The following is a 25,459-nucleotide window of genomic DNA, read 5'->3' on the forward strand; positions in this document are numbered from 1 at the left end:
CTTTGGTTCATGTTTTCTTAAGCATTGTGTCAGGGTTTTGTTTGTCATAAATTTGTTTAGAACTTTCTTGGGAAGTTGAAACTACAAATTAAGTGTGGGTTTCAAAGTCAAATTGTGGGATTCACATCATTTGGTATCATAGCTAGTTTCTAATCAGGTTTGAATGTCTTAGTTATTTTGATTATAAAAAAGAAAAAGAAAAAAAAAAGAAAAAAAAGAAAGAAAAACGTACACAAAAAAAAGATTACAAAAGAATTTAAGTATTTCTACTTTCATCAAATTGAATTTTAGTTATTCATTTTCCTTGATATAGTTTACACACATATCAATTGTGTTGCTTTCCTTTCTTCAATTTCCTTTTCATTCTTTGTGTCCTCTTAATTTCTTTTCTTTGTTAGTGTGCTGGATTGTCATATTTGGTGTGCCACTTGGGTTTTTTTTTTTCTTGATTTTGTTTATTTAGTTCAATAAAGAACTAAAAGAGAGAATTAAGTGTGGTAAAAGGAAAAAGTTTGTGAGATCATTAGAGGGTAAAAGCCAATTTGTGTGTTAAACACGAGAGTTAAGTGACATCAAATTGAGTGAAACATGTGAGGGAGTGTTGTGAGGTCTTTTTGCTAACATTCTTTTCAGATCACAAATATGTCAAAAGATCAAGAAGCTATAGACCAATCAATCATGCTCAAAGCCATGCAACAACAGTTTGAGCACATGAATCTGATGTTTGGAGAGATCCGTGACAAATTGGAGAGGCAAGACACTGCCATAGCCAATCTACAAAGGGGGCAACAACCAATAGCTCCTAATGTAAGAGGTAATCAAGGGCATGCTGTCGTGGGAGAAGAAGATGGCGATGACATAGATGATTTTGACGACCAGGGCACCGTTGACATGCGTGGAAGAGATAATAGAAGGGCAAGACGTATGGATCGTGATTTGGGGAGTATCAAACTGAAAATTCCTTCTTTTCAAGGTAAAAATGAAAAAGGTAAAACTAGCTGCTGTTGAATTTACTGATTATGCTATTATTTGGTGGGATCAACTTGTTTTGAGTAGGAGACGAAATCGTGAAAGGCCTATAAACACTTGGGAGGAGATGAAGGCCATCATGAGGAGGAGATTGTTCCTAGTCATTATTATAGGGAGCTGCACCAAAGGCTTCAAAGTCTTACACAAGGTTCTAGAAGTGTGGAAGATTACCACAAGGAGATGGAAATAATCATGATTCGAGCCAACATTGAAGAAGAACGAGAGGCCACTATGGCAAGATTTTTACATCGTTTAAATCAAGATATTGCTAGTGTGGTTGACTTGCAGCACTATGTTGAGTTGGAAGACATGGTTCACATGGCCATGAAAGTGGAACGACAACTAAAAAAGAAAGGTTCCACTAGAACCAATTTGGGTTCATCTTCCTCATGGAAGTCAAAATGGAGCAAAGATGAAAAGGTTGTTTCAAAGCCTAAGATTGAGCCAATCAAGGATCATAAAGAGGGAGGCAACCAAAGCAAAGGTAAATCTGATTCCCAACACTCTAGAAATAGAGATATTAAGTGTTTTAAATGTTTGGGGACAGGTCATATTGCATCTCAATGCCCAAATAAGAGAGTAATGATCTTGAGGGATGATGGTGATGTTGAAACCGAGAGTGAATCAGATGATGATCCTATGCCACCTTTGGAGGATGCTAATGATTGTGTAGAATATCCTGTTGATGGTAAATTGATGGTTACTAGGCGTGCTCTCAACATGCAAGTAAAAGAGGATGCGGAGGTACAGCGTGATAACATCTTTCATACTAGATGCCACATCAAAGATAAGGTATGTAATATGATAATTGATGGTGGAACTTGTACTAATGTAGCTAGCACTAGTTTAGTTGAAAAATTGAATTTGAAAACTTTGAAACATCCGAGGCCATATAAGCTACAATGGCTGAATAATTGTGCGGAAGTTAAAGTAAATAAACAAGTGCTGGTTTCATTCTCTATTGGGAGATACAAGGATGAGGTTCTATGTGATGTAGTACCCATGCATGCTGGACACATTCTTTTGGGTCGACCTTGGCAATATGATAGGCGTGTGACACATGATGGTTACTTAAATAGATATTCTTTTGTAATGAACAAAAGGCAAATCACTCTTATACCATTAACACCCAGGCAAGTGTATGAGGATCAAATGTCAATACACAAAGAGAGTGATACAAAAAATGAAAATGAGAGTACAAAAGAAAGAGAGATTGAAAGAAAAGCAAGTGAAAAGATAGAAAAAAATATTGTTGAGAGAAAAGAGAGGCAGCAAGTGAACTTGTTTGCAAAAGAGAGCGAGGTTAAGAGGGCTTTCTTTTCAAAACAGCCTATCGTTGTACTTTTGTGCAAAGAGGCTTGTTTACACACTAATGAGCTTAACTTTTCTTTGCCTAGTGCTATTGTGACTCTTTTGCAGGACTTTGATGATGTGTTTCCAAATGAAGTTCCTAATGGTTTGCCACCTATTAGGGGAATTGAGCATCAAATAGACTTCGTCCCTGGAGCTACCATTCCTAATAGACCTGCATATAGAAGTAACCCCGAGGAGACAAAGGAACTTCAAAAGCAAGTTGAAGAACTCTTGGCAAAAGGATATGTGAGGGAGAGCATGAGTCCATGTGCGGTACTAGTTTTACTAGTGCCCAAAAAGGATGGAACATGGATGATGTGCGTTGACTATCGTGCAATTAATAAAATCACTGTAAAGTATCGACATCCTATTCCTATACTTGATAACACGCTTGATGAATAGCATGGTTCTTGCGTGTTTAGTAAAATTGATCTTAAAAGTGGATATCATCAAATTAGGATTAGAGAGGGAGATGAGTGGAGAACTGCCTTTAAAATAAAATATGGTTTATATGAGTGGTTAATGATGCCATTTGGGTTATCTAATGCACCTAGTACTTTTATGAGGTTAATGAATCATGTTTTGCGTGCTTTTACTGGTAAATTCGTAGTTGTCTATTTTGATGATATTTTGATCTATAGCAAAGGCTTAGATGAACACATTGAACATTTGCAAAGTGTATTGACTGTTTTAAGGAAGGAAAAGTTGTATGCTAATTTAAAGAAGTGTTCCTTTTGTACAAATCAGATTGTTTTTCTTGGTTATGTTGTAAGTGCTAAAGGAATTGAGGTTAATGAAGAGAAGGTAAAGGCTATTAAAGAGTGGTCTACACCTAAAAGTGTAAGTGAGGTAAGAAGTTTTCATGGTTTGGCTAGTTTTATAGAAGATTTGTGAAAGACGATGCACCATTAACTGAAATTGTGAAAAAACATGTGGGATTTAAGTGGGGTAGTGAACAAGAAAGGGCATTTAATCTAATTAAGGAGAAATTGGTTTCTGCACCATTACTTGCTTTACTTGATTTTACTAAAACTTTTGAAATTGAGTGTGATGATTCAGGTATAGGTATTGGAGCTGTTTTGATGCAAGAAGGGTGTCCAATTGCTTACTTTAGTGAGAAATTGAGTGGAGCAGCCCTAAACTATCCTACCTATGACAAGGAGATGTATGCATTGGTGAGAGCATTGGAAACTTGGCAACATTATCTTCTACCTAAAGAGTTTGTTATACACACCGATCATGAGTCCTTGAAGCATTTGAAAGGGCAAGGTAAGTTGCATAAGAGACATGCCAAATGGGTTGAATTTATTGAGCCATTTCCTTATGTGATCAAATATAAACAAGGTAAGGAGAATGTGGTGGCTTATGCATTATCTAGAAGGTATGCACTTATCTCTACATTAAATGCAAAGTTGTTAGGATTTGAGTAAATTAAAGAATTATATGTTAACGATCCTAATTTTGCTAATGTGTTTAATGCTTGTGAGAAAGTTGCAATTGGTAAGTTCTATAGGCATGATGGGCTTTTATTTAGAGAAAATAAATTGTGTGCCTCATAGTTCTTTGCGTGAATTGCTTGTGTGTGAAGCTCATGGGGGTGGTTTAATGGGATATTTTGGCATTGTAAAGACTTTAGATGTTTTAAAAGAACACTTCTTTTGGCCACATATGAAACGTGATGTTGAAAGAATATGTGAGAAGTGTATCACTTGTAAACATGCTAAGTCTAAAGTTTTACCCCATGGATTGTATAACCCTCTGCCCATACCTAGTGAACCTTGGGTTGATATTTCTATGGACTTTGTTTTGGGTTTACCTAGGTCAAAAGGGGAAATGATTCTGTTTTTGTTGTATAGGCAACGAAGTACGTGGCGTTGTTAGACCAAAGCAATGAGGAAAAGATCGTCATTTGGACCAGTAGTCCGCATGCTTGGGGTTTCGAGCCATATACTCAGAAGGAAAAACAGAAAACTTAAAACATTTTCATTATATGTTATACACCCCAAACAGACTCTTTTGTCTTAAAACATGGTACCAAGGTGGTGTGTGTCAGCCATCTATTGTAGCTTCCTACCCCACCATGATAATGGTGAAAACCATTCAAAAAGAGTCCAGGTAAGGGAGGAACCTTCTAAACTTTTTGGTATGACCCATACTTTGTTTCCCCCACATCCACTACCTCAATCAAAACCAAAGAAAACACCCAAATCAGTTCCGGTCCCAAAACCCATTCCTCAGCAAAATCCTCAGACATCCAGATTTGAACCGTCCCCCTCTCCATCACCAACTTCTTTACCTGAATCTACTCAAACACCACCAATCCCAACTACTGGTTCTCTAGAAAAATAGCCCATGTACCAATATTCTGCTCAACAACTTTCCCATTCACAATCTCTAGATTCCTCTACTGAAAATTCCCCTTCACAATCGGCTTCATCATCCATTGAATCATCTGATTTTTCTGACTCAGACACTTCTTATTCAAATCTAGCTGATATTTCCAAACTTCTCATGGCAGAACCTACTGAACAGTCTGGTGCCACTGACCCTGGCCCAAGAACTGAACCTGTTGACATTGATGAAGAAAATCATGAAACTGGTGAAACTAGTAAATCTTCTTAGTCAATTCCACCTCAGCCAAAAGTTTCCAAACATTCCAATGGTCCATGGTTTACTTTTGATGCAAGAGTTGTCTGCTTGGATTGATCTCCAGATGTTAGCTCCAGATGCAACAACCCAATCTATTCTAAGAGAATTCAGTACTCGGTTTATGGGTTCTCTTCGAGATTGGTTTGACAGTCTTGGACAATATAGACAACTTCAGTTCATCCAGATTTCTGATGTCTCTCAGGCTTTAGCCATTCTCCATGATCAATTTATTGGAGAACCAAGTGCTACTTTTAAAGCCGCAAGACGTGATTATCTCAACATGAAATATTATTCTCTCAACACAAAAGATATTCATTACCACTACAAGTGAATGTCTTTGCTCTATTATAAGCTGAATGGATTCAATGATCCCGCACTCAGGCATGTATTTATGGCATCTCTTCTAGAAGAATTACAACCAGAAATTCAGCATTAGTTAGCTGCTCATAGGCTCAACATTGACACATTATCATTAGGAAATTATTCCAGATTGCTCTAGGATGTCTTGACAAATTGTACGAACAAAAGAAGTTCTTCCAGGAACTCATCAAAGATAAAGAACCTTTCAGATCTGCTTGCAAAAAGCCTTATTTGGCTATCAAATGCAAAGATCCAAAGAAGTGTGACTGCTCACCCAAGAAAAAGTCTCACTTCAGGAAATCCAGATTCCCATTTCCATCCAGGAAACGGCGTACAACCTTGATCCAATGCCTGAATCAGAAGCAAATATGTTCACCTATGTGTTCATTATCCACAAGCCATATTTCCAGCATCCAAAGACCAACTCTTTTTGGACTCAAGACCAAGTGTTCGAATGGTTCACAACGCCACACCCAGCAATCCTTGAACAAGACAATAGCATCCAGAAAAAACCTTTAAAATTTCCTTTGCCACCTCAATCACCAACCTGAACCACATAAAGACATATTCCATACGTCTTTAGGTCCACAACATGACATCATTATGATTCCAACTCCTTCGTCCATTTCAAAACCAAAACCCATAGGTATCATCATCAAAGAAGAAAAACTGGATTTCACAGATTTCTTATTCCAAGACGCTCAGGACCCTTGGATTGACTTCCTACCCTTAACCCAGCATCTCCAACAGCTCCAAGATCCATCGCAACTGGAAGAACCTTCATTATCCAGAGCTAGTGCCAGCACTTGTCCACCTAAAGTTCAGCCAACCAATCAGATGGTGACATTCCCCTCTCATTGTCCAAAAGCACAATATTGCCCATGGCCACCATGTGGTCCCACCTGCAAGCATCCAAAGAAAAAGTTAGCAAAAGACGACACAGATAGCTCCTCTGACGAAGATTACATGAATCTTTCGTCCCCATAGCTATAAGTTTGTCGTGTGTAATTATTAAAGTATGCTAAGTCATGCTTTAATTATTAAAGTTTGCTTTTATTACTTTTACTTTTATAAAGTAAAGTTTGTCGTGTGTAATTATTAAAGTATGCTGAGTCATGCTTTAATTATTAAAATTTTCTTTTATTTGCTTTTATAAAGTAAAGTATCTTGATAAGGGTCCTGTCTTATCAAGATTGTCTCCTCCTCATCCTATATAAAGGATGATCTCTTTCTTTGTAAATCAAGATCGGAGATCAAGAAATAAAAGCGTGTGTTTCCGAAACTTGAAGTTCTAAACTTTCTTTCTTCTCTCTGTTAATGAAGTTCTAACATTCTAAAAGTAAACGGTAAGATTTAAATCTATTCATTTTGAAATTAAGGATCTTGTGCATCAGAAAACTTTAAATAATTTTTTGGTGGAAATCAAGGTCTTGATACTTCTGGAAAAAGTCTCACTTCAGGATTTTTATGAACATCTATCAGATGAGTAAAGAACCTATGTTCCTTCCCAGTTTTCATCCTGATCATCTTTTCCTCACAGGATTAGTAATTACACCTCACAAAGACATTACCAAAGATGAGCTTTGGTATACATGGTGTCTTACTGTTCTGTATGCCACAAAAATAGTTTTTCCTATTTTACCCCTTCTCAACAGACTCAATAATCCATAGTTATCCACCTCCCTTACCTAGACTCTTTTTGAATGGTTTTCACCATTACCATGGTGGCGCAGGAAGCTGCAACAGATTGCTGACACACACTACCTTCTCAACCTTCCAGACCAAGAAGGACAACAGTTCACTTCTGTTTTTATCATTCACCGTCCATATTTCCAACATCCTCATACCAGAGATTTTTGGACCCAGAATCAGAGTTATGAATGGATGACAGTCCCTCACATTGCCTGTCTCGAACAAGATTTCCAGATCAAGACTTCCTTGAAGAACTTCCTTATGGAATTCAACCATATTCCTCCAGACCAGCCATAAATCTTCCATACATCTCTTGGACCAAAACATGAAATGTTTATAATCCCTACTCCATCCTTGCATTCCCAACCTCCCAACTGTGGAATCATCATAAAAGAAGAAAAGCCAGATTACACTGACTTTTTATTCCAAGATTCCCAAGACCCTTATGAAGATTTCACTCCAGTACTTTCACCATCACCATATGATTTCCCTGGATCATCCTCTTCTCAATATCTGTCATTTTCAACCCAACCAGAACATTTCCCTCAACAAACTCCTCTCTCACCAAAAGCCCGAGATTGCCTTTGGCCATGTGTTCCAGGATGTTCTCATCCAGAAAGAGTACTCAAAAAAGACAAAGACCCTGATTGTGACCCTGACGAGACTGAATCCTCATCTGAAGATGGAACCATATCTCTTTAAGAGATTTGTCACTTTGTAATAATGTAAAATAAAGTACTTTATGCTTTAGCTTTTTAAAGTTGTTAGTCCTTATGCAATCATGCACTTTACATTTGTCGGCCACTACTGTACCAGTGAGCCCTACCTACTTTTGTAAAATAAGTGTACTTGTATGCCAGCTGGAATGATCTTGATCCAGCTTTTGTCTTTTCTTCTCCTTATCTTTATATATAAGGAGAGTTATTTTGAATAAAAGATCAAGAGGTTTTTTATAACATTTCAAGTTTCAATATTCCACCCTATGGATAACTAAAACCTTTGTTTCTATTCTTTAATCCTAAGGGTTTGCACTTGCCTTGAAAAAGGATCCTGTGCATCAAAAAGCTAGTCAGACTCTTATTCTTTCTTTGCTCTGAGATAATAGACGGAACCCTGCCTTTAGACTCTGTGTCTTTTTGGGTTGTCTAGGTTCTTAGTTCATCGTAAGATACAGAATGTCTGGTATCTCGCAACCATGTCATTCTCATTTTCTAGGTATATCGGCTAGAAACCAGCATGCGGACTACTGGTCCAAAGGATAACTCTGTTATCATTGCTTTGGTATAACAACACCACGTACTTAGAAGCTCTAGTTGGTATCAGAGCCAACTCATCGTAAAGATCCACCTGAGCCTGATTCTCAAGCACCTTTACCCATTTATGATAAAGGTCTTGCCTGGATCTAAAAACATGAACCCGCTTTGCTCAGCTGCAGACTTCAATCAACCCATGAGACTACCCATGTTAGTCCCACTCCCAAAATACAGTCCCGTATGATGTTTTCCCCATCAACATCTACAGAATACCAAGCCCAGCTCCCACCTTTAGAAAAACAAACTGACCAACAAAAGAATTTCATCTCTAAACCATACGTCCCCTCTGCAGTAACTCCTGCTAGCCATTTAGAAGAACCTCGTTCTTTTGAGGCAATCTTAAATTGGCAAACTCAAAATGCTGTTGCACAAAACCAAGCACTCACTACCTTGCATCATAAGGTAGACAACATTACTCACAAATCCAACCAGGTTGAGAAAAAGGTTGATACTATCTCAGATAAGTTAAATCAGATTTATCAAAATCTTCATAACAGAATTACTCAACTTGACTCTGAACTTTGGGCTATGCTTGCTCAATGAGTCTATAGTCCTGATTTTGATAAAAAACAAGCTGAGATAAGAGTTTTGAAAGCAAAAATTGCTAGAATTGATTTAGAAAAGGTCCAGCCTACCCTTCATAAAACCTCTATGGCTTACTAAGTTTCCCCTCTTCTTCTAGGTAACGAAGCAAATACTTTGGGAATTGTATCTGTGTCTGCAAGGATCATTAATGCATCACTGGTTATTTGTGCAGTTAGGACTGGCTTCACCATTGTTCCCAGCCTCACCATCTCTAAAGATGAGTTATGGTACATGTGGTGTCTCACAGTCTTGTGACACCTGTGATGCCACTTTGTCAATCATTTTTCCAAGATGGTGGAGAGCTTGATTCTGAGCATTAGCATTTTGGGTTTGCCAATTTAGCATCCTTTCTTACCATCAACTTCTTTCAGAACATATGAACCTTCGAAACTTTTTGGCATGACCCATACCATGTTTCCTCCTACTCCCTGACCTCAATCAAAACCAAAGAAAACACCAAAACTAGCTCCAGTTCAAAAACTCATTCCTGAGCAAAATCCTCAAACACCCAGATTTGAACCATCACCCTCTCCATCACCAACTTCTTTACCTGAATCTACTCAACCACCACTAATCAAAACTACCGTTACTCTAGAAAAACAGCCCATGTACCAATATTCTACTCAACAACTTTCCCATTCACCATCTCTAGATTCCTCTACTAAAAATTCCCCTTCACAATCGGCTTTATCATCCATTGAATCATTTGATTTTTCTGACTCAAACACTTCTGATTCAAGTCTACCTGATATTTCCAAACTTCTCATGGTAGAACCTACTAAACAGTCTGGTGCCACTGACCCTGGCCCAAGAACTTAACCTATTGACATTGATGAATAAAATCATGAAACTGGTGACACTGGTGAATCTTCTAAGTCAATTCCACCTCAGCCAAAAGTTTCCAAACCATCCAATGGTCCATGGTTTACTTTTGATGATATCCCTCCAACAAAATGAAGAGAAAGACTACAAGAGTTGTCTGCTTGGATTGATTTCTAGATGTTAGATCCAGATGCAACAACCCAATCTGTTCTAAAAGAATTTAGTACTCGGTTTATGGGTTCTCTTCGAGATTGGTTTGACAGTCTTGGACAGTATAGACAACTTCAATTCATCCAGATTTCTGATGTCTCTCAGGCTTTAGCCGTTCTTCATGATCAATTTATTGGAGAACCAAGTGCTACTTTTGAAGCCGCAAGACGTGATTATCTCAACATGAAATGTTGTTCTCTCAACACAAAAGATCTTCATTACCACTACAAGCGAATGTCTTTGCTCTATTATAAGCTGAATGGATTCAATGATCTCACACTCAGGCATGTATTTATGGCATCTCTTTCAGAAGAATTACAACCAGAAATTCAGCGTCAGTTAACTGCTCACAGGCTCAACATTGACACATTATCATTGGGAAAATTATTCCAGATTGCTCTGGGATGTCTTGATAAATTGTACGAACAAAAGAAGTTCTTCCAGGAACTCATCAAAGACAGAACCTTTCAAATCTGCTTGCAAAAAGCCTTATTTGGCTATCAAATGCAAAGATCCAAAGAAGTGTAACTGCTCACCCAAGAAAAAGTATCACTTCAGGAAATCCATATTCCCATTTCCATCCAGGAAATGGCGTACCAAACAGTTTCGCTTTTTCAGAAAAAGGCAATCCCATTCCAAACGGTTTCCTGACAGAAAGAAAAGCAGGTGTTTCATTTGCAAAAAAAAAGGTCATTTTGCTAAAGATTGTCTTATCAACCTCACAAGGCAATAAAACTTATTCAACACCTGGAATCCACTACAGAATTTTCCCCAACCACAGACCAAGTTGAACACTTATTTTCTGAATAAGAAGAGCCAAATGATGATATAGTTTTGGCCTTACCAGTAGAATCCAGTGATTCTGACAGTTCTGATTTTGAACCCATCTACACAGTCCAACCTTCCTCCATTCTCATTCATGATCGTACCATACCCATACCTTCTGTGAAAATCCAAATTATCCCTTCTAAATATCATAAACCTATCACAACCATTGGGTTTCTCGACACTGGTGCTCAACGAAGCATGCTTGATCCTACCATTCTTCCTATTGAGTATTGGAAAACTCAAGAGGAACACTTCAAAGCAGCAGACGGAAAGATCTTTACAACTAAATTAGTTACTAAACATCCAATAGGAATCCAGTTATTTCCTAATTGTGTTGTTTGGACAAAACTAATTGGTTCATCTTTGCCAAACAAATATCTCCTTCTAGGTTTTGATATCCTACATCAAGCAAAAAATGTCCAGATTACTTCCTCTGGTCTCCGTTACAAATCCATGATTAAACCCTTCACCAGCACTCTAAAGATTTATTCTTTAGCCAATTCACCACCCTCATACTAGGCCATTACAGACCAAATTCTCAAATTTTGCCCTGAAAACCATAGCCTTTTTACCCATCCAAACCCGTTGTGAAAAAATCCAAAGTTCTTCATATCCTTACCTTTCAAACTAAATGAAGACAGCAACCCAACCAAAGCTACCCATACAAGAATGACCCCACAAGACCTTATTTTGGCCCAACAAGAATGTGCCCAATTGCTAAAATAAGGCCTCATTGAGCCCACAAATTCTCAATGGGCTTGTCAAGCCTTTTATGTTGAAAAAAGGTTTGAAATTCTTCGTGGCAAGAAACGATTGGTCATAGACTATCAGCCACTCAATAATTTTCTCCAAGATAAAAAATTTCCACTACCCAACAGACACCCTTTTTGTCCACCTCAAAAATGCTCGAATCTTTTCAAAATTTGACTTGAAGTCTGGTTTTTGGCAACTTGGCATTCATCCCTCTGAAAGATACAAAACTACTTTTTGTATCCCAAATGCCCATTACCAATGGACAGTCCTTCCTTTTGGCCGCAAAACAACCCCTTCCATTTTTCAAAAGGCCATGACCGCTATCTTTCAGCCAATCCTCCACCATACCCTTGTTTACATTGACAATTTGCTTCTTTTTTCAGGTACTCATGATGAACATCACAAGCTACTTCAATAGTTTTTCCAGATCATTCAAGAACATGGAATCATGATCTCTGACAAGAAGAGCATGATTGCGACAACCTCAGTTGATTTTCTTGGCATGAAAATCCAAGATGGCCATTATTAGCCTGGACCCCACATTGAACAAGAGTTACTCCACTTTCCCGAAAGTAACTTTACCAAAAAGCAAGTTCAACAATTCCTTGGAATCATCAATTACATCCGTGATTTCCTGCCACATGTCAATCACCACACAAGCAAGTTATCTGCCCTTCTAAAAAAGAATCCACCATCCTGATCAGAAATCTACTCAGATGCTGTAAAGCAATTAAAGTAGATTGCCCAAAATGCTCCACCTTTAAAGCTGATTACAAACGGCAAATGAATCCTACAAACAGACGCCAATGATGAGTCATGGGGGGCCATCCTCCTTGAAGAATGCTATGGAAAAGAACACTTTATTGCTTATGCAAGTGGACAATTTCCTGATGCACAAAACCATTATCACATAGTCTACAAAGAAATCTTAGCCGTGAAAAATGGTATCAAAAAATTTGAATTCCATTTGATTGGTCATAGATTCTTGATCAGACTAGATAATTTAGCTTTTCCCAATATCTTGAACTTTAAGTAGAAAGCTGTCCTAGAAAAAACCCTACTTCGGCTTAAAGAATGGTCTATCGGCTTCAAAATCATGCCTTAGATCTACCCACTCTAACACCACTCTGACACCCTCATGGTGTTAGCTGAATCTGACCAGATCCCCACCATAATCCAAATCCCAAGACAAATTCCCCGTCATGAGCTCATCAAGCTTATGCCTCTTGAATGGATCTCCAACTATGAACAGTTCCATAACAATACAGCTCCTATTCAGACATCTGAAAGCATGTTTGAAAGATGCCAAGATGGAATAGTCCGAATGACTTTTAAACCACCTCCAAGTGCTCCACAAGAGCCCCCTTGGCTCTCCTTTACCTATTCTTCTATGATCACAGCTATTCAGACAACTCAAGAAGACCTGCCCATTACAGGGTTCAATTCTGACGGCTACCCTGTTTATCCAGCCAAGCAAAATGGACATTTCCTATGGGATGTCCCAGGCTCAGGCATGTGTGACCCAAATTGTCCTTGCTGGGATGATTGGGAAGAGGACGATGATTATGCCACCACAAGGAAAAAGAAACCCAAAAAGAAAAAATCTCCAGTCTCATGTCACCACTGTGACCCTAAACCACCACAAGGTCCTCCACCTCCAAAGGAACTCAAATGGATTGCAAAGCATTGCAAATCTGAGACTCCATCACCAATTCCACTTTCCACACCGCCACTGACTTGTATGATGTTTTCATCCACTTCTTCCGACTATTCTTCCTCTTTTCCTCCTTTAGAGATTCACACCGACTCCCAACAAAATGTTGTGTCCAAACCCTTTGTCCCTTCACCAATTACCTCATCTGGCCACTTAGAACCTCCCAAACCTTTTGAATTAGTCCTCAACTGGCAAACTCAAAATGCCAGAGCCCAGAATGATACTTTGTTGACTATCAATTCCAAAGTTGAGAAAATCAGTTTACGAACTGAACAACTTGAGACGAAAGTTGACTCCATCTCTGGATAGATGCAACAGATCCACCAAAATCTTCGGTCCAGAATTACTCCACTCGATTATGAGTTATGAGCTATGCTTGCCCAATGCTACTATGGCCCAGAATTTGACCAAGAGGAATGGGAAATCAGACGCTTAAAAGATGAGCTTGACCAGATTGAATCTGAAAAACAAAGACCTACCCTTTTTACCGCATCACTTCCTATCCCTTCCATAGGTCCAACTTATCATCCATTTGCCTCTATGCTTTCCCCATCAAACAGTATGACCCTTCCAAGTTATTTGGCATGACTCTTACATTTTTCGGGATAACCCATTGCCACCACCGCTTAAACCTAAACCAAAGCCTAAACCACAACCACGACCCGTCACAATTCATCAGTCATCCATTTCCATCCCTGGCCAACAATCTCCTGGTTATACACCGGCATTGTCGCCAACACCTTCACCACCAACTTTATCCCAACCTCCTACCCAATCCAAGGATAAAGAACCCATGCACCAGTTTAGTGACCACTCCTCTACTACAAATGACCAAACTTCTGATTCAAATCTAGCTGTTTCTGATAGCCATACCGAAACTGATACAGAATCTTAAGCTTCCACTAGTGACTCTGAAAAGTCCTATGCTGATATCACCAGAATCTTGATGGCTCAACCTGCCCAAGGCCAAACCTCGCATACAGAACCATATGTTGATATTCCCTCAGAAGTTAAAGAAGAAATGCCTTAATCTTCTGCCACAAATCAACCTCCGCCAACCCAAGCCCAAACCAGTCCACCCAGTCAAAAATCGTCAAATGGTCCATGGTTCACATTTGATGATCTTCCATCTTACAAATGGCGTGATCGCCTTAATGAAATGTCTGCCTGGATTGTCCTTCAAATGCTATGTCCAGGAGCCACAACTCAATCAGTCCTTAGGGAATTTGCTACTCGTTTTACGGGTGCTCTCCGAGATTGGTTTGATTCTTTAGGCCGCTATCGCCAATTACAGTTTGTTGATTTACCAGAAGTCTCAAGTGCTCTTGCTGTTCTCCATGATCAATTCCTTAGAGACCCTTCTGCAGTTTTTGAAGCTGCACGATGAGATTATCTCAACATGAAATTCTGTTCACTCAATGCCAAAGATCTTGACTTCTATTACAAACGAATGTCCCTACTGTTCTATAAGCTTAATGGATTCAATGAGCCGACATTAAAACATGTCTTTCTGGTCTCCCTTCCAGAAGAACTCCAACCAGACATCTAGAGGCAACTCACTGCATCCAATCTTGTTCTTGATAATATCTCTCTCAACAAAATCTTTCAGCTTGCCAAAACTTGTCTTGACAAACTTTGTTAGCAAAAACAGTTTTTCAAAGAACTGTTGAAAGATAAAGAACCATTCCGGAGTACTTGCAAAAAGCCTTATTTGTAAATCAAATGTCAGAAGAAAAAGGATTGTGACTGCAGTTCTAAGAAGAAAAGGCATTTTCGGAAATTTAAAAATCCAGAATTTTCATCTAGACCTTGCCGATCCAGAAAGCCTTACCGATTTTTCCGAAAGAAGTCCTCTTTTCCCGAGACTTTACACGGAGAAAATCAACCAGATGTTTCATCTGCAAGAGAAAAGGTCATTATGCTAAAGATTGTCCCAACAAACGAGAAAAATCTATTCGGTTAGTTGAGCATCTTCAAGCCACCACAGATTTCTCTCCAAAAAAGGATGAACTGGAATTCTACTTCTCTGAACAAGATGAACCCAATGATGAAACTGTGTTCGCACTACAAAACTCCTCTGATGATTCCGATAGTGATCAGTCCCAAGTGATTTTCCACCAACAGTTACTGTCCCTTGACACTACTGTTCCTATACCTTCCATCAAACTCCATATCTTGCCTTCAAAATTCCAAAGGCCTGTTCCAGCAATTGGTCTCATAGACACTGGTGCCCAACGAAGCATGTTAAATCCACATATTCTTCCACCCGAATCCTGGACAGAATATGAAGAACATTTCAAAGCTGTCAATGGCAAACTATTCACCACCTCTCTGATTACCAAAAAACCCATTGGTATTCAAATCTTCCCAAACTGTGTCATTTGGACCAAAGTTATCGATTCAACCCTTCCTAATAAGGATATCTTCTTTGGTGTTGACATCCTTCACCAGATCAAACACCTCCAAATCATTCCCACTGGAATTTGAGTCAAATCCATGTTCAAACCTTTCACAGACAATCTAAAACTCTACAATCTGTCTGAAACCCCCCAGTCTTACCAGGATATTTCAACTAAACTTTTAAGTTTCTGTCCAGAGTCCCATTTTGAGTTCACCCATCCAAACCCATTGTGGAAAAATAAGTCTTTCTTCATTAAGTTACCTTTCAAATTCAATGAAGACATTAACCCGACCAAAGCTACTCATCCAGGAATGAGTCCTTCTAACTTACTCCTAGCCCAAAAGGAATGTTCACAACTATTAGCCCAAGGTCTAATCGAGCCCACAAGTTCTCAATGGGCTTGCCAAGCCTTTTATGTTGAAAAGCATTCTGAAATTGTCAGAGGAAAGAAACGCTTAGTCATTCTGATGTCCCAACTCCATACAATCATATTTCACAAAAACTTCTTGAGTTTTGTCAAGAAAATCATTCCCAATTTCATCATCCTTCCCCTCTCTGGAAAAATGAACAGTTCTTCATTCACCTTCCTTTCAAACTCAACGAAGACATAAACCATACAAAAGCCTTTCATCCGGGTATGTCTCCTTCAGATCTCTTACTTGCAAATCAAGAATGTTCTTAATTGCTTCAGCAAGGTCTGATTGAACCAACTGATTCAGATTGGGCTTGTCAAGCCTTCTATGTTGAAAAAAGATTTGAATTATTTCATGGTAAAAAGCGGTTAGTTATTGATTACCAGCCACTCAACTCTTTCCTTAAAGATGATAAGTTCCCCCTTCCAAAAATACAGACCCTGTTTGTCCATCTTCAAGGGGCACGTATCTTCTCTAAGTTCGATTTAAAAGCTGGTTTTTGGCAACTTGGTATTTCACCAGTTGACCGTCCCAAAACTGCATTTTGCATTCCTGATGCTCACTATCAATGGACTATTATGCCCTTTGGTCTAAAAGTAGCTCCTTCATTATTTCAAAAGGCCACGACAAAAATTTTCAGTCCTATCCTCCATCTTGCTTTGGTCTACATCGATGATATTTTATTGTTCTCATCCGATCATGATAGCCATCAAAAACTCCTTTTAGATTTTTTTCATATTGTGTAGGAACACGGAATCATGCTTTCTGAAAAGAAAAGTAGCATAGCGAAAGAATCTATTGACTTTCTTGGCATGGTGATCACAAATGGCCACTACCAACCTGGACCGCACATTGCAATTGAATTATTAAAGTTCCCTTACATAAATCTCACCAAGAAGCAAATACAATAGTTCCTCAGGATTGTTAATTATATTCGAGATTTCATTCCTAAAGTTACAATCCACACCAGCCAGCTGTCCCGCATGCTTCAGCACAAACTGAAGCTGTCAAACAGCTAAAGGTGATAGCTCAATCACCTCCTCCACTCAAAATTCCCACAACTGGACAACGCATTCTGCAGACAGATGCCAATGACGATTACTAGAGTGCCATTCTCCTCGAAAGGATAGATAGCTTGGACTATTTCTGTGCCTATGCAAATGGACAATTCAAAGACTCTGAAAAGAACTACCATGTGATCTACAAAGAGATTTTGGCGGTAAAGTATGGAATCAAAAAAATTGAATTTCATCTAATCAGCCATAAATTCCTTATCAACATGGACAATTCTTCTTTTCCTAGAATCTTTGATTTCAAGAACAAGTTGCTTCCTGACAAGCAATTGCTCAACCTCAAAACTTGGTTCTCCAAATATGACTTTACTATCCAGCACATCAAAGGTAAACAGAACCTCATCCCAGACTTCCTTATATGCCCGGCTATAAATAAACCCTCACTCCTCTCTTCAACTCATATCATCTCAGTCATAGCCATGAATCGATAACTTTCTTTCAAAGCTCTCAACCAAAGATCTTTTCCCATGAGCATTCCTTTTTCTTCAGCTTACCAAATTCAAGACTTTGCTAAGAAATTCCTTTACCGGTATTTCTTCAATGTCCACAGTAAGACTCCTAATTGTTTTCCTACACTCTGTATGGAAAACTTGTTTCTCACAGGTCTCACCCTATCTCACCTGTCCATCTCAGAAGATGAGTTATGGTATATGTCTTGTATGCTACAAAACTGGTCTTCCCTGTTAAACCAGTCCTCCGCCACATTACCACTCCTGAGTTTTCCTCTGACCTTCTATGGACTCTCCTAGAATGGTATTCACCCCTCACATGGTGGCGTAAACAGCTCCAGAATATGTGTACTTTTCACAGATTAAACAGGATTCCAGAACATGAAGCAAACATGTTTACCACTGTTTTCATTATCCACAGCCCATATTTCCAACATCCTGAAACCAGAGACTTCTAGACTCAAGACATGGCTTATGAATGGAAAACTTATCCCCATCTTTATCCTCCCGTCCATGATACATCAATCACATCTGTTCTTCGAGTTTATCTCATGGAACTTAACAATGTTAAACCACCTACCACAAACATCCACCATACCTTTGTCGGACCGTCACACGGCTTGGAAATAGTTCCAAAGACACAGGCCTGTACTCCAGGTTCAAGTTCAAGTCCACATGGAATTCTTGTCATGGAACAACGTCCTGATTACACTAATGTCTTATTCCAAGATGCTCAGGACCCTTGGGAAAATTTCCAGTCTCTCATTCCCACTGAAAATACCCCATACACTGTCACCAATCCAGACTCCCCTGGTCCTTCCACATAAAAAATGATCGATGCAGATGAAGACAAATATCTGCAAGCTTAAGCATATCTTGACCAAAGAAGGATGCACCGAGCCCAGCGCCATTATGAAAAAGAGACCGGTGACATGTCTCCATCTAGGTGTCCCTCCACTCCGTGATCGCTGATAAGCCCATGGGAATCTGTAGCTTTTACTTTATTAAAGTTTGCTTTAATAATTAGACAAGGGTCCTGTCTTGTCTAAAGTTTGCTTTTGCTTTTCTAGTTTGGCGTGGTGTGCTTTTCTGCTTTATTGCTTTCATAATTATGTTTCTCCTTTTGTAAAAGATAAGGGTCCCACCTTATCTCTTTCCACCTCGAGATCTCTATATAAGGATCTCTCTACCCTTTTGTAATTCAGGAGTTAATTAGAAATAAAATCTAGTTTTCTTATATCATGTTTCTCTAAACTCTTTCTATCTTCTAATTTCAATATTGAGTATGCTCTACACTTGCCTTAAGCCTAAGAATCCTTTGCATCAGAAAGATCCCGTTTTTATCCTCCAAAACCGATTTTTGTAAAACAAAATTGTTTTCTCACAACGTTCACCCTCTTTAAGGCTGTGAGTGCCGTGTTTTCAGGTGGTATCGTGAAAAGCTATTTTCAATATGATTTTTGGATTTGGTACTTGATGGATAAGTGTATTGAGTCAACTTTGGTTTCGATCTGGTCAGTTCGTAAACTGATCTTATCAACCCTTTTGTGGATGTCTACCAATGTATTATTTTGTGCTCTGGCATTCTGTGTTTGCCAGTTGAGGACTGATTCAAATGGTTTAGGTTCTTCTAGGTGACCAGCAGAGATTGTTATGGCTGAAGGAATGAAAGGTTTTGTCATGACCTTTTTTTGTGAATCAGATTGGGCTTCTAAGGATGGGAAATTCAAAGAATAGTCTTTGGATGACAAAGAAAACATCATACAAGCAACCGGTTGAGGAGTAGAAGTCTGGCTTAGGTTTGGTGAAAAGGTTTCAGGTTTGCAATGTTTTGCAATCCATTTGTGTTCTTTTTGTACATGGGTAACGGAGCTGGTGGAGGTGGAGGTTCATATGGCGGTTTTGCTTCTGTGTGGTTACAAGGAGAATGAGTTTTCTTTTTTGGTTTTCTTTTCCTTTTGGAATCTTGATCGTCCTCTTCCCAATCATCCCAACAAGGACAATTTGGGTCGTACCTTTCGGATCCTGGAGTATCCCATAGAAAGTGTCTGTTTAACTTTGCAGGGTAAACCGGGTACCCTTCTGAGTTAAACCCTGTGATTGGCAGATCTTCTTAGGTTGTTTGAACAGTCATGATCATTGAAGAATAAGTGAATGATAACCTTGGAGGTTCCTGAGGAGCACTAGGTAAAGGCTGAGAGGTACTTGGTGGAGGCCGAAAAGTCATTATGATAGTACCATCTGGCCTTCTTTCAAACATACTTTCTGATGTCTGAATGGGGGCTGAATTGTTATGGAATTTCTCATAGTTTGAAATCCATTCCAGCGGCATGAGTTTTATGAGTTCATGGTGAGGGATCTGTCTGGGGATTTGGATGATCATTGGAATTTGGTCTGATTCTGCTAACACCATAAGAGCATTAGGTGTGGGAAGATCTAAGGCATGATTTTGAAGCCTATAGACCAACTGATAGTGTAAGGTAGCCATTTTTGCTGAGGAGATTTGTTATGCTCCTTGAATTTGAACTTGAACATTCAAGGCAGTTGACAGATTGGTATCTTGGAGAGATAAATTGAAATTGGGGTAGAAAGTGAGAAGAACACTTCCTGCATGTAAAGTGGTCAGGACGGTACCAACTACTGCATCCTGATACTGTTTGAATCTGGTGTCGAGCATAGCAATTCTGGCTGTAACAGGTAATCCTTTTCTTCCGTGTAAGGTAAGGATTAATCTTACTCCCCCAAGATGGAGATGAGTATAACCCTCCCTTTTCCAGTTGGAAATCAATTCTGGAGGTATTTCCAAAGTAACATATTGCTCAGCTGTGGTAGCTTGAAGAGTGCACTAATCTAGTCTAGAGGACTGGATGTATTCTTTTGGATGAGGTCTTTTAGTAGAGATAAGGGTTCTTATACTTCTAGTAAAAAGTGGGAATGAAGATTCATTGATCTGGGCTGACTCAGGGATATATGAGTATTCAACAAGGTTTTCTATTTTATTGGTAGTTTGTTTCGTGCAAGATTTGGGTAAGGACAGAGTAGAAGAAAGGGAGATTGGAGTGATCGTAGAAGTTAAAAGCGTCATTAGATGAAGTTGATGCCATGAGTGAAAATTTCTCTCTGTTTCTAAAGCTTAACTATTTTTCAAAGAAATAGGGAAGACTCTTATCATACCACTTTGGTAAGTTTGGGGTTTTAAGTTAAACGAACTCTTATCATTCTGAGTTAAATGGACACTTTCTATGGGATACTCCAGGATCCGGAAGGTGCGACCCAAATTGTCCCTGTTGGGATGATTGGCAAGAGGACGATCAAGATTCCAAAACGAAAAGAAAACCAAAAAAGAAACCTCATTCTCCTTGTAACCACACAGAAGCAGAACCACCATATGAACCTCCACCTCCACCAGCTCCGTTACCCATATACAAAAAAGAACTCAAATGGATTGCAAAACATTGCAAACCTGGAACCTTTCCACCAAATCTAAGCCAAACTTCTACTCCTCAACCCGTTGCCTGTATGATGTTTTCTTTATCATCCAAAGACTATTCTTTCAATTTCCCATCCTTAGAAGCCCAATCTGATTCACAAAAAAAGGTCGTGACAAAACCTTTCATTCCTTCAGCCATAACCTCTACTGGTCACCTAAAAGAACCTAAACCATTTGAATCAGTCCTCAACTGGCAAACACAGAATGCCAGAGCACAAAATGATACATTGGTAGACATCCACAAAAGGGTTGATAAAATCAGTTTACGAACTGACCAGATCGAAACCAAGGTTGACTCAATAACCTTGCAAATGCACCAGATCTATCAAAATTTACAATCTCGAATCTCCCAACTGGATACAGACTTAAGAGTCATGCTTAGTCAAAGATACTATGGCCCTGAGTTTGACCAAAAGGAGAGAGAAATCAGACAGCTAAAGGTAGAGCTTGATCAGATTGAATCCGAAAAGCACAGGCCTACACTCTTCACCAAATCACCTCCCATAGCTACAATCAGTCCAACTTACCATCCATTCAGTCCCATGCTTGCACCAATGAAACCGTATGATCCTTCCAAACTATTTAGAATGCCACATCCACCTCAGCCAAAACCAAAACCTAAGCCCCAACCAAGTCCTATCAAAATTCATCAACCAATCTCCACTACCACACAACAACAAGATTCTCCAGAACATACTTCTGTTCTTACCCCAAAACCATCTCAATCCAAGGATAAAGAACCCATGCATCAATATGCTTCCCATCATATTGAATTTTCCACTGATTCCACATAAACTGATACTTCTGTGATAGAATCTAATACAAAATCTTCACTTTCAACCACTGATTCGGAAAAGGCTTATGCAGATATTACTAAACTTTTGATGGCACAACCCGGAGAAACAGAACCAGCACAACCATCCCAACCAGAATCATTCTTTGAAATACCCTCAGACATTGATGCGCCATCTGAACATACCAGTTAAAGTGGTATGATGATTCAAGATTCATGAGATGATTCAGGGTAGGTCAGACAGGGAGAATTAACTTTGTGGTGTAAAGAACAGTTAGGCACCAGATGTAGCATAACTCATCTTTAGTCACATCTCTGGAAGGGTCAATGTTTAGACCTGTGAGAAACAAGTTTTCAGGGTGGAAAGTTGAGAAAGGAAATGAATCTGCTAATATGTAGGCTTTCATGAAAAACCTAAAAACATATCTTTTTGCAAATTCTTGGATGTCAAAAACTGTGGAAAAGGTTTTTCCAAGAGGGAAAGTCTTGTGGGCCATGAAAATGATGGGAAAGTGATATCCTGTGGATATACAATGTAGAGGTGGTATCGGTTTTGCAAATCTTGAAAGTAGATCTGGAATGAGGTTCTAGGTTCCTTTTATATGCTTCACAGAGAAGTCAGATTTTGAGAAAAAGTCTTTAAGTCTGAACAACATCTTTTCTGGAACTGTTTTTCCTTTGAAATTCATGATGTTGGGAAATGCTGAGCTGTCCATTCGGATAAGAAAATGATAGCCGATAAGATGGTATCCATAACTCATCTTCAGTCACATCTCTAGAAGGGGCACATTTCATTCCATGTCACAAAACCGATGATGCAACAAACTTAGCTAATTTGTTTTTCAAGGAAATAGTCAAGTTGCATGGAGTACCAAGTAGCATAGTTTCAGATCGAGATGCTGAGTTCTTGAGCCACTTTTGGAAAACTTTGTGGGGTAAGTTGGGTACTAAACTTTTGTTTTCTACTACTTGTCATCCACAAACTGATGGACAAACTAAGATTGTAAATAGAACTCTGTCTACTTTGTTGCGTGCCATTATTCAAAAGAATCAAACTTGGGAAGAATGTTTGCCACATGTTGAATTTGCTTATAATAGAACTGTCCATTCAGCTACTAAATTTTCACCATTTGAGATTGTATACGGTTTTAATCCATTAACTCCTTTGGATTTATTACCTTTACCTATTGATGAGCGTGCTAGTATGGATGGTAAAAAGAAAGCTGAATTTGTCAAGCAATTGCATGAGAGAACATGACAACACATAGAAAAGAGAACTGAACAATATGCTACTCAAGCCAACAAAGGACGTAAGCAAGTGGTTTTTTAGCCTGGAGATTGGGTTTGGGTGCATATGAGAAAGGAGAGGTTCCCAGCACAAAGGCGTTCCAAGTTGCTTCCAAAGAGAGATGGTACATTTCATTCTAGTTAACATCATTAAATTCTTGCCCTGATTAATTTGTGGTCCAAAATTCATCATCATGATGAAGATGTGGACTGAAGCTGGAGGATACAAAACTCTCTTCAAAATGGCCGTTTGATAATAATGAGAGGAAGTCTTGAGTACAACAACATTGCTACACAATACTTGACATTCAAGAAGAGAAATTTTCTTAAAGTAAAAAAAGAAGAATAAAATAATAAGTTTCAAATTGATTTTTATTCATAAAAGAGATTTTTGGTAAGAACAATTCTTTGAGAACAATAATTGGACCATTTTCAGCGATTCTTAACCAATCAAAAATAATTTGAGTTTCCATAATCCGAAAATCAATATCCACAGAATCTTCAAAATTATTTTGCATTTTTTTTACCATAAGCTAATGAAATTTATACATCTAAATATAAAATAACATAACTCTCTAAAGTAACATAAACATGATGCGTTTGAATGTCCTATTAAATAAATCGTTTAAACAATATAGGGCCCATGAACAGTATGGGGTTATCAAATAATTGACATTGGGAATGGAGAAAAAATGTCATCTGGAATTTCATAATTAATGGGAAATTTTTACAATGCGCTCTTCTATATAATAAGTTGGCACTGCAACTGCATACGCATTCGGAAACTCTACGGTACTTCTCATTTAAATCAGCACTTGTGAAATCATAAGTGATATTTGTTCGACCCGCATTAGTGAGGGAGATACTTATTCTAACAACTAATTAAATTAGAATGGGAGATGAGCCCCAAAAATTATGGAGAAATGGTAAACGACAAGATGTGCTATCGATTTTGTCTTGTCTTCATTTTCTTTATATTTTTTAATTAAAAAATAATAAAATGTTTGTAAAAATCCTTGTCCCCCTTTCACCTTGTATATAAATATAGTCCTACATTTAGTGACAACAATAGAGCTGCTCGACCAAGGATGACCATGCCAATGGCAAAGGTAGTTCTGCAATTGATGAAATTGTTGTTGGTTAATTGCTAAATTTCTCTCTCCCATTGAATTAAAAAAAAAAATTAGCTTCTCAATGTGTTTTTTTTTAATTCAAATTGTTAGAATTTTTTAATTTAAACTATCAGAAAGCCAACAGACTAAATTTTTATTGAACAAAAATTTTCAAAAAATTAGTAATTACTGATTCTTAATATAAATGTTAATAATTTTGTAGAAATAGAGAATTTAGTGAGAATTTAGTAATTAAACAAATCACAATAAAATAATATTCATCTTATTTAAACCTCGCACTTTATACATAATAAGAGGTACAATCTTTTCATTTATACAAAATACATACTGCAATAAGCAAAATACTATAATCATTTCTGGCTTTATCAATTTGCACAACTTTGTTGCCTGTAGACACTTTAGTTTGTACCCCTTTTGATACGAACCCCGTCAAGAACTGACGCGACCCTAATCAATTTAGTTCCCAAGATCGAATCTAAACCAGGAATGGAATGGAACCTCGACCCAATGCTTATTGAAAGCACGAACCTTGGTATGTGAAGACGCCACAATCAGCTATGGATGGTCTGATTGATAAGTCAAGAATTTGAACGCCACAGAAATCTGATAAGTTCAAAGAGTTCGCAAAGAACCAAAGAGAATTAACTCTCTCACCAATTGCATCAAAAAACTTCTTTTTTATTTATTGAATATGAGTACTTTATATAGGGTTGGTTACAAGACTTTTTTTGGAAATAAATCCTAACCCAAAAATCAAATCTAAATCTAAATCTTCCCTAATAGAAAAGAATCTAAATCAAATAAGAATCCTAATCTAAGTAAATAGGAAAGAATTTAAACTAAATCAGGATCCTAATTGTCTTAAATGCCTTATGTCAATTACATGGAAACTCGGCGATTAAAATAGAAATAACTGATTTGATTCCCTAATAGCCTCCTCAAGAAACGGGAAAGTATCTGAAAAAAAAAGAAAAAAATATATTTTCCCGCCATAATGTTTTTAAGCCAACTCCCTATTTCATGAAAGTGAGTATTTGGAAACTTCAAGAGCCTGAATCATGCATTTATCATGTGCGATTCCTTCAATGGACCTCCACGAATTTGATTGAGCC

At 38.3% G+C, this 25,459-nt stretch overlaps 1 protein-coding gene and 1 pseudogene across 1 annotated transcript; both read left to right on the plus strand.

The window, feature by feature from the left end:
* The first annotated feature begins 642 nt into the window (after positions 1 to 642).
* LOC112099605 lies at positions 643 to 5,004 on the plus strand (annotated as a pseudogene).
* Positions 5,005 to 12,732: 7,728 nt separating this feature from the next.
* On the plus strand, positions 12,733 to 13,617 carry LOC112099606. The gene has a single exon (XM_024187020.1). It carries the CDS (start codon positions 12,733 to 12,735, stop codon positions 13,615 to 13,617), a length of 885 nt encoding a protein of 294 aa, XP_024042788.1.
* Positions 13,618 to 25,459: the final 11,842 nt, after the last annotated feature.

The sequence above is a fragment of the Citrus clementina genome, unplaced genomic scaffold (genome assembly GCF_000493195.1).
Source record: "Citrus clementina cultivar Clemenules unplaced genomic scaffold, Citrus_clementina_v1.0 scaffold_3, whole genome shotgun sequence".
NCBI classification, from domain to species: Eukaryota; Viridiplantae; Streptophyta; class Magnoliopsida; order Sapindales; family Rutaceae; genus Citrus; species Citrus x clementina.

Coding starts and splice junctions, on each gene's coding strand:
- LOC112099606 (XM_024187020.1), top strand. CDS start 12,733: ATGGTGTTAGCTGAATCTGACCAGATCCCCACCATAATCCAAATCCCA.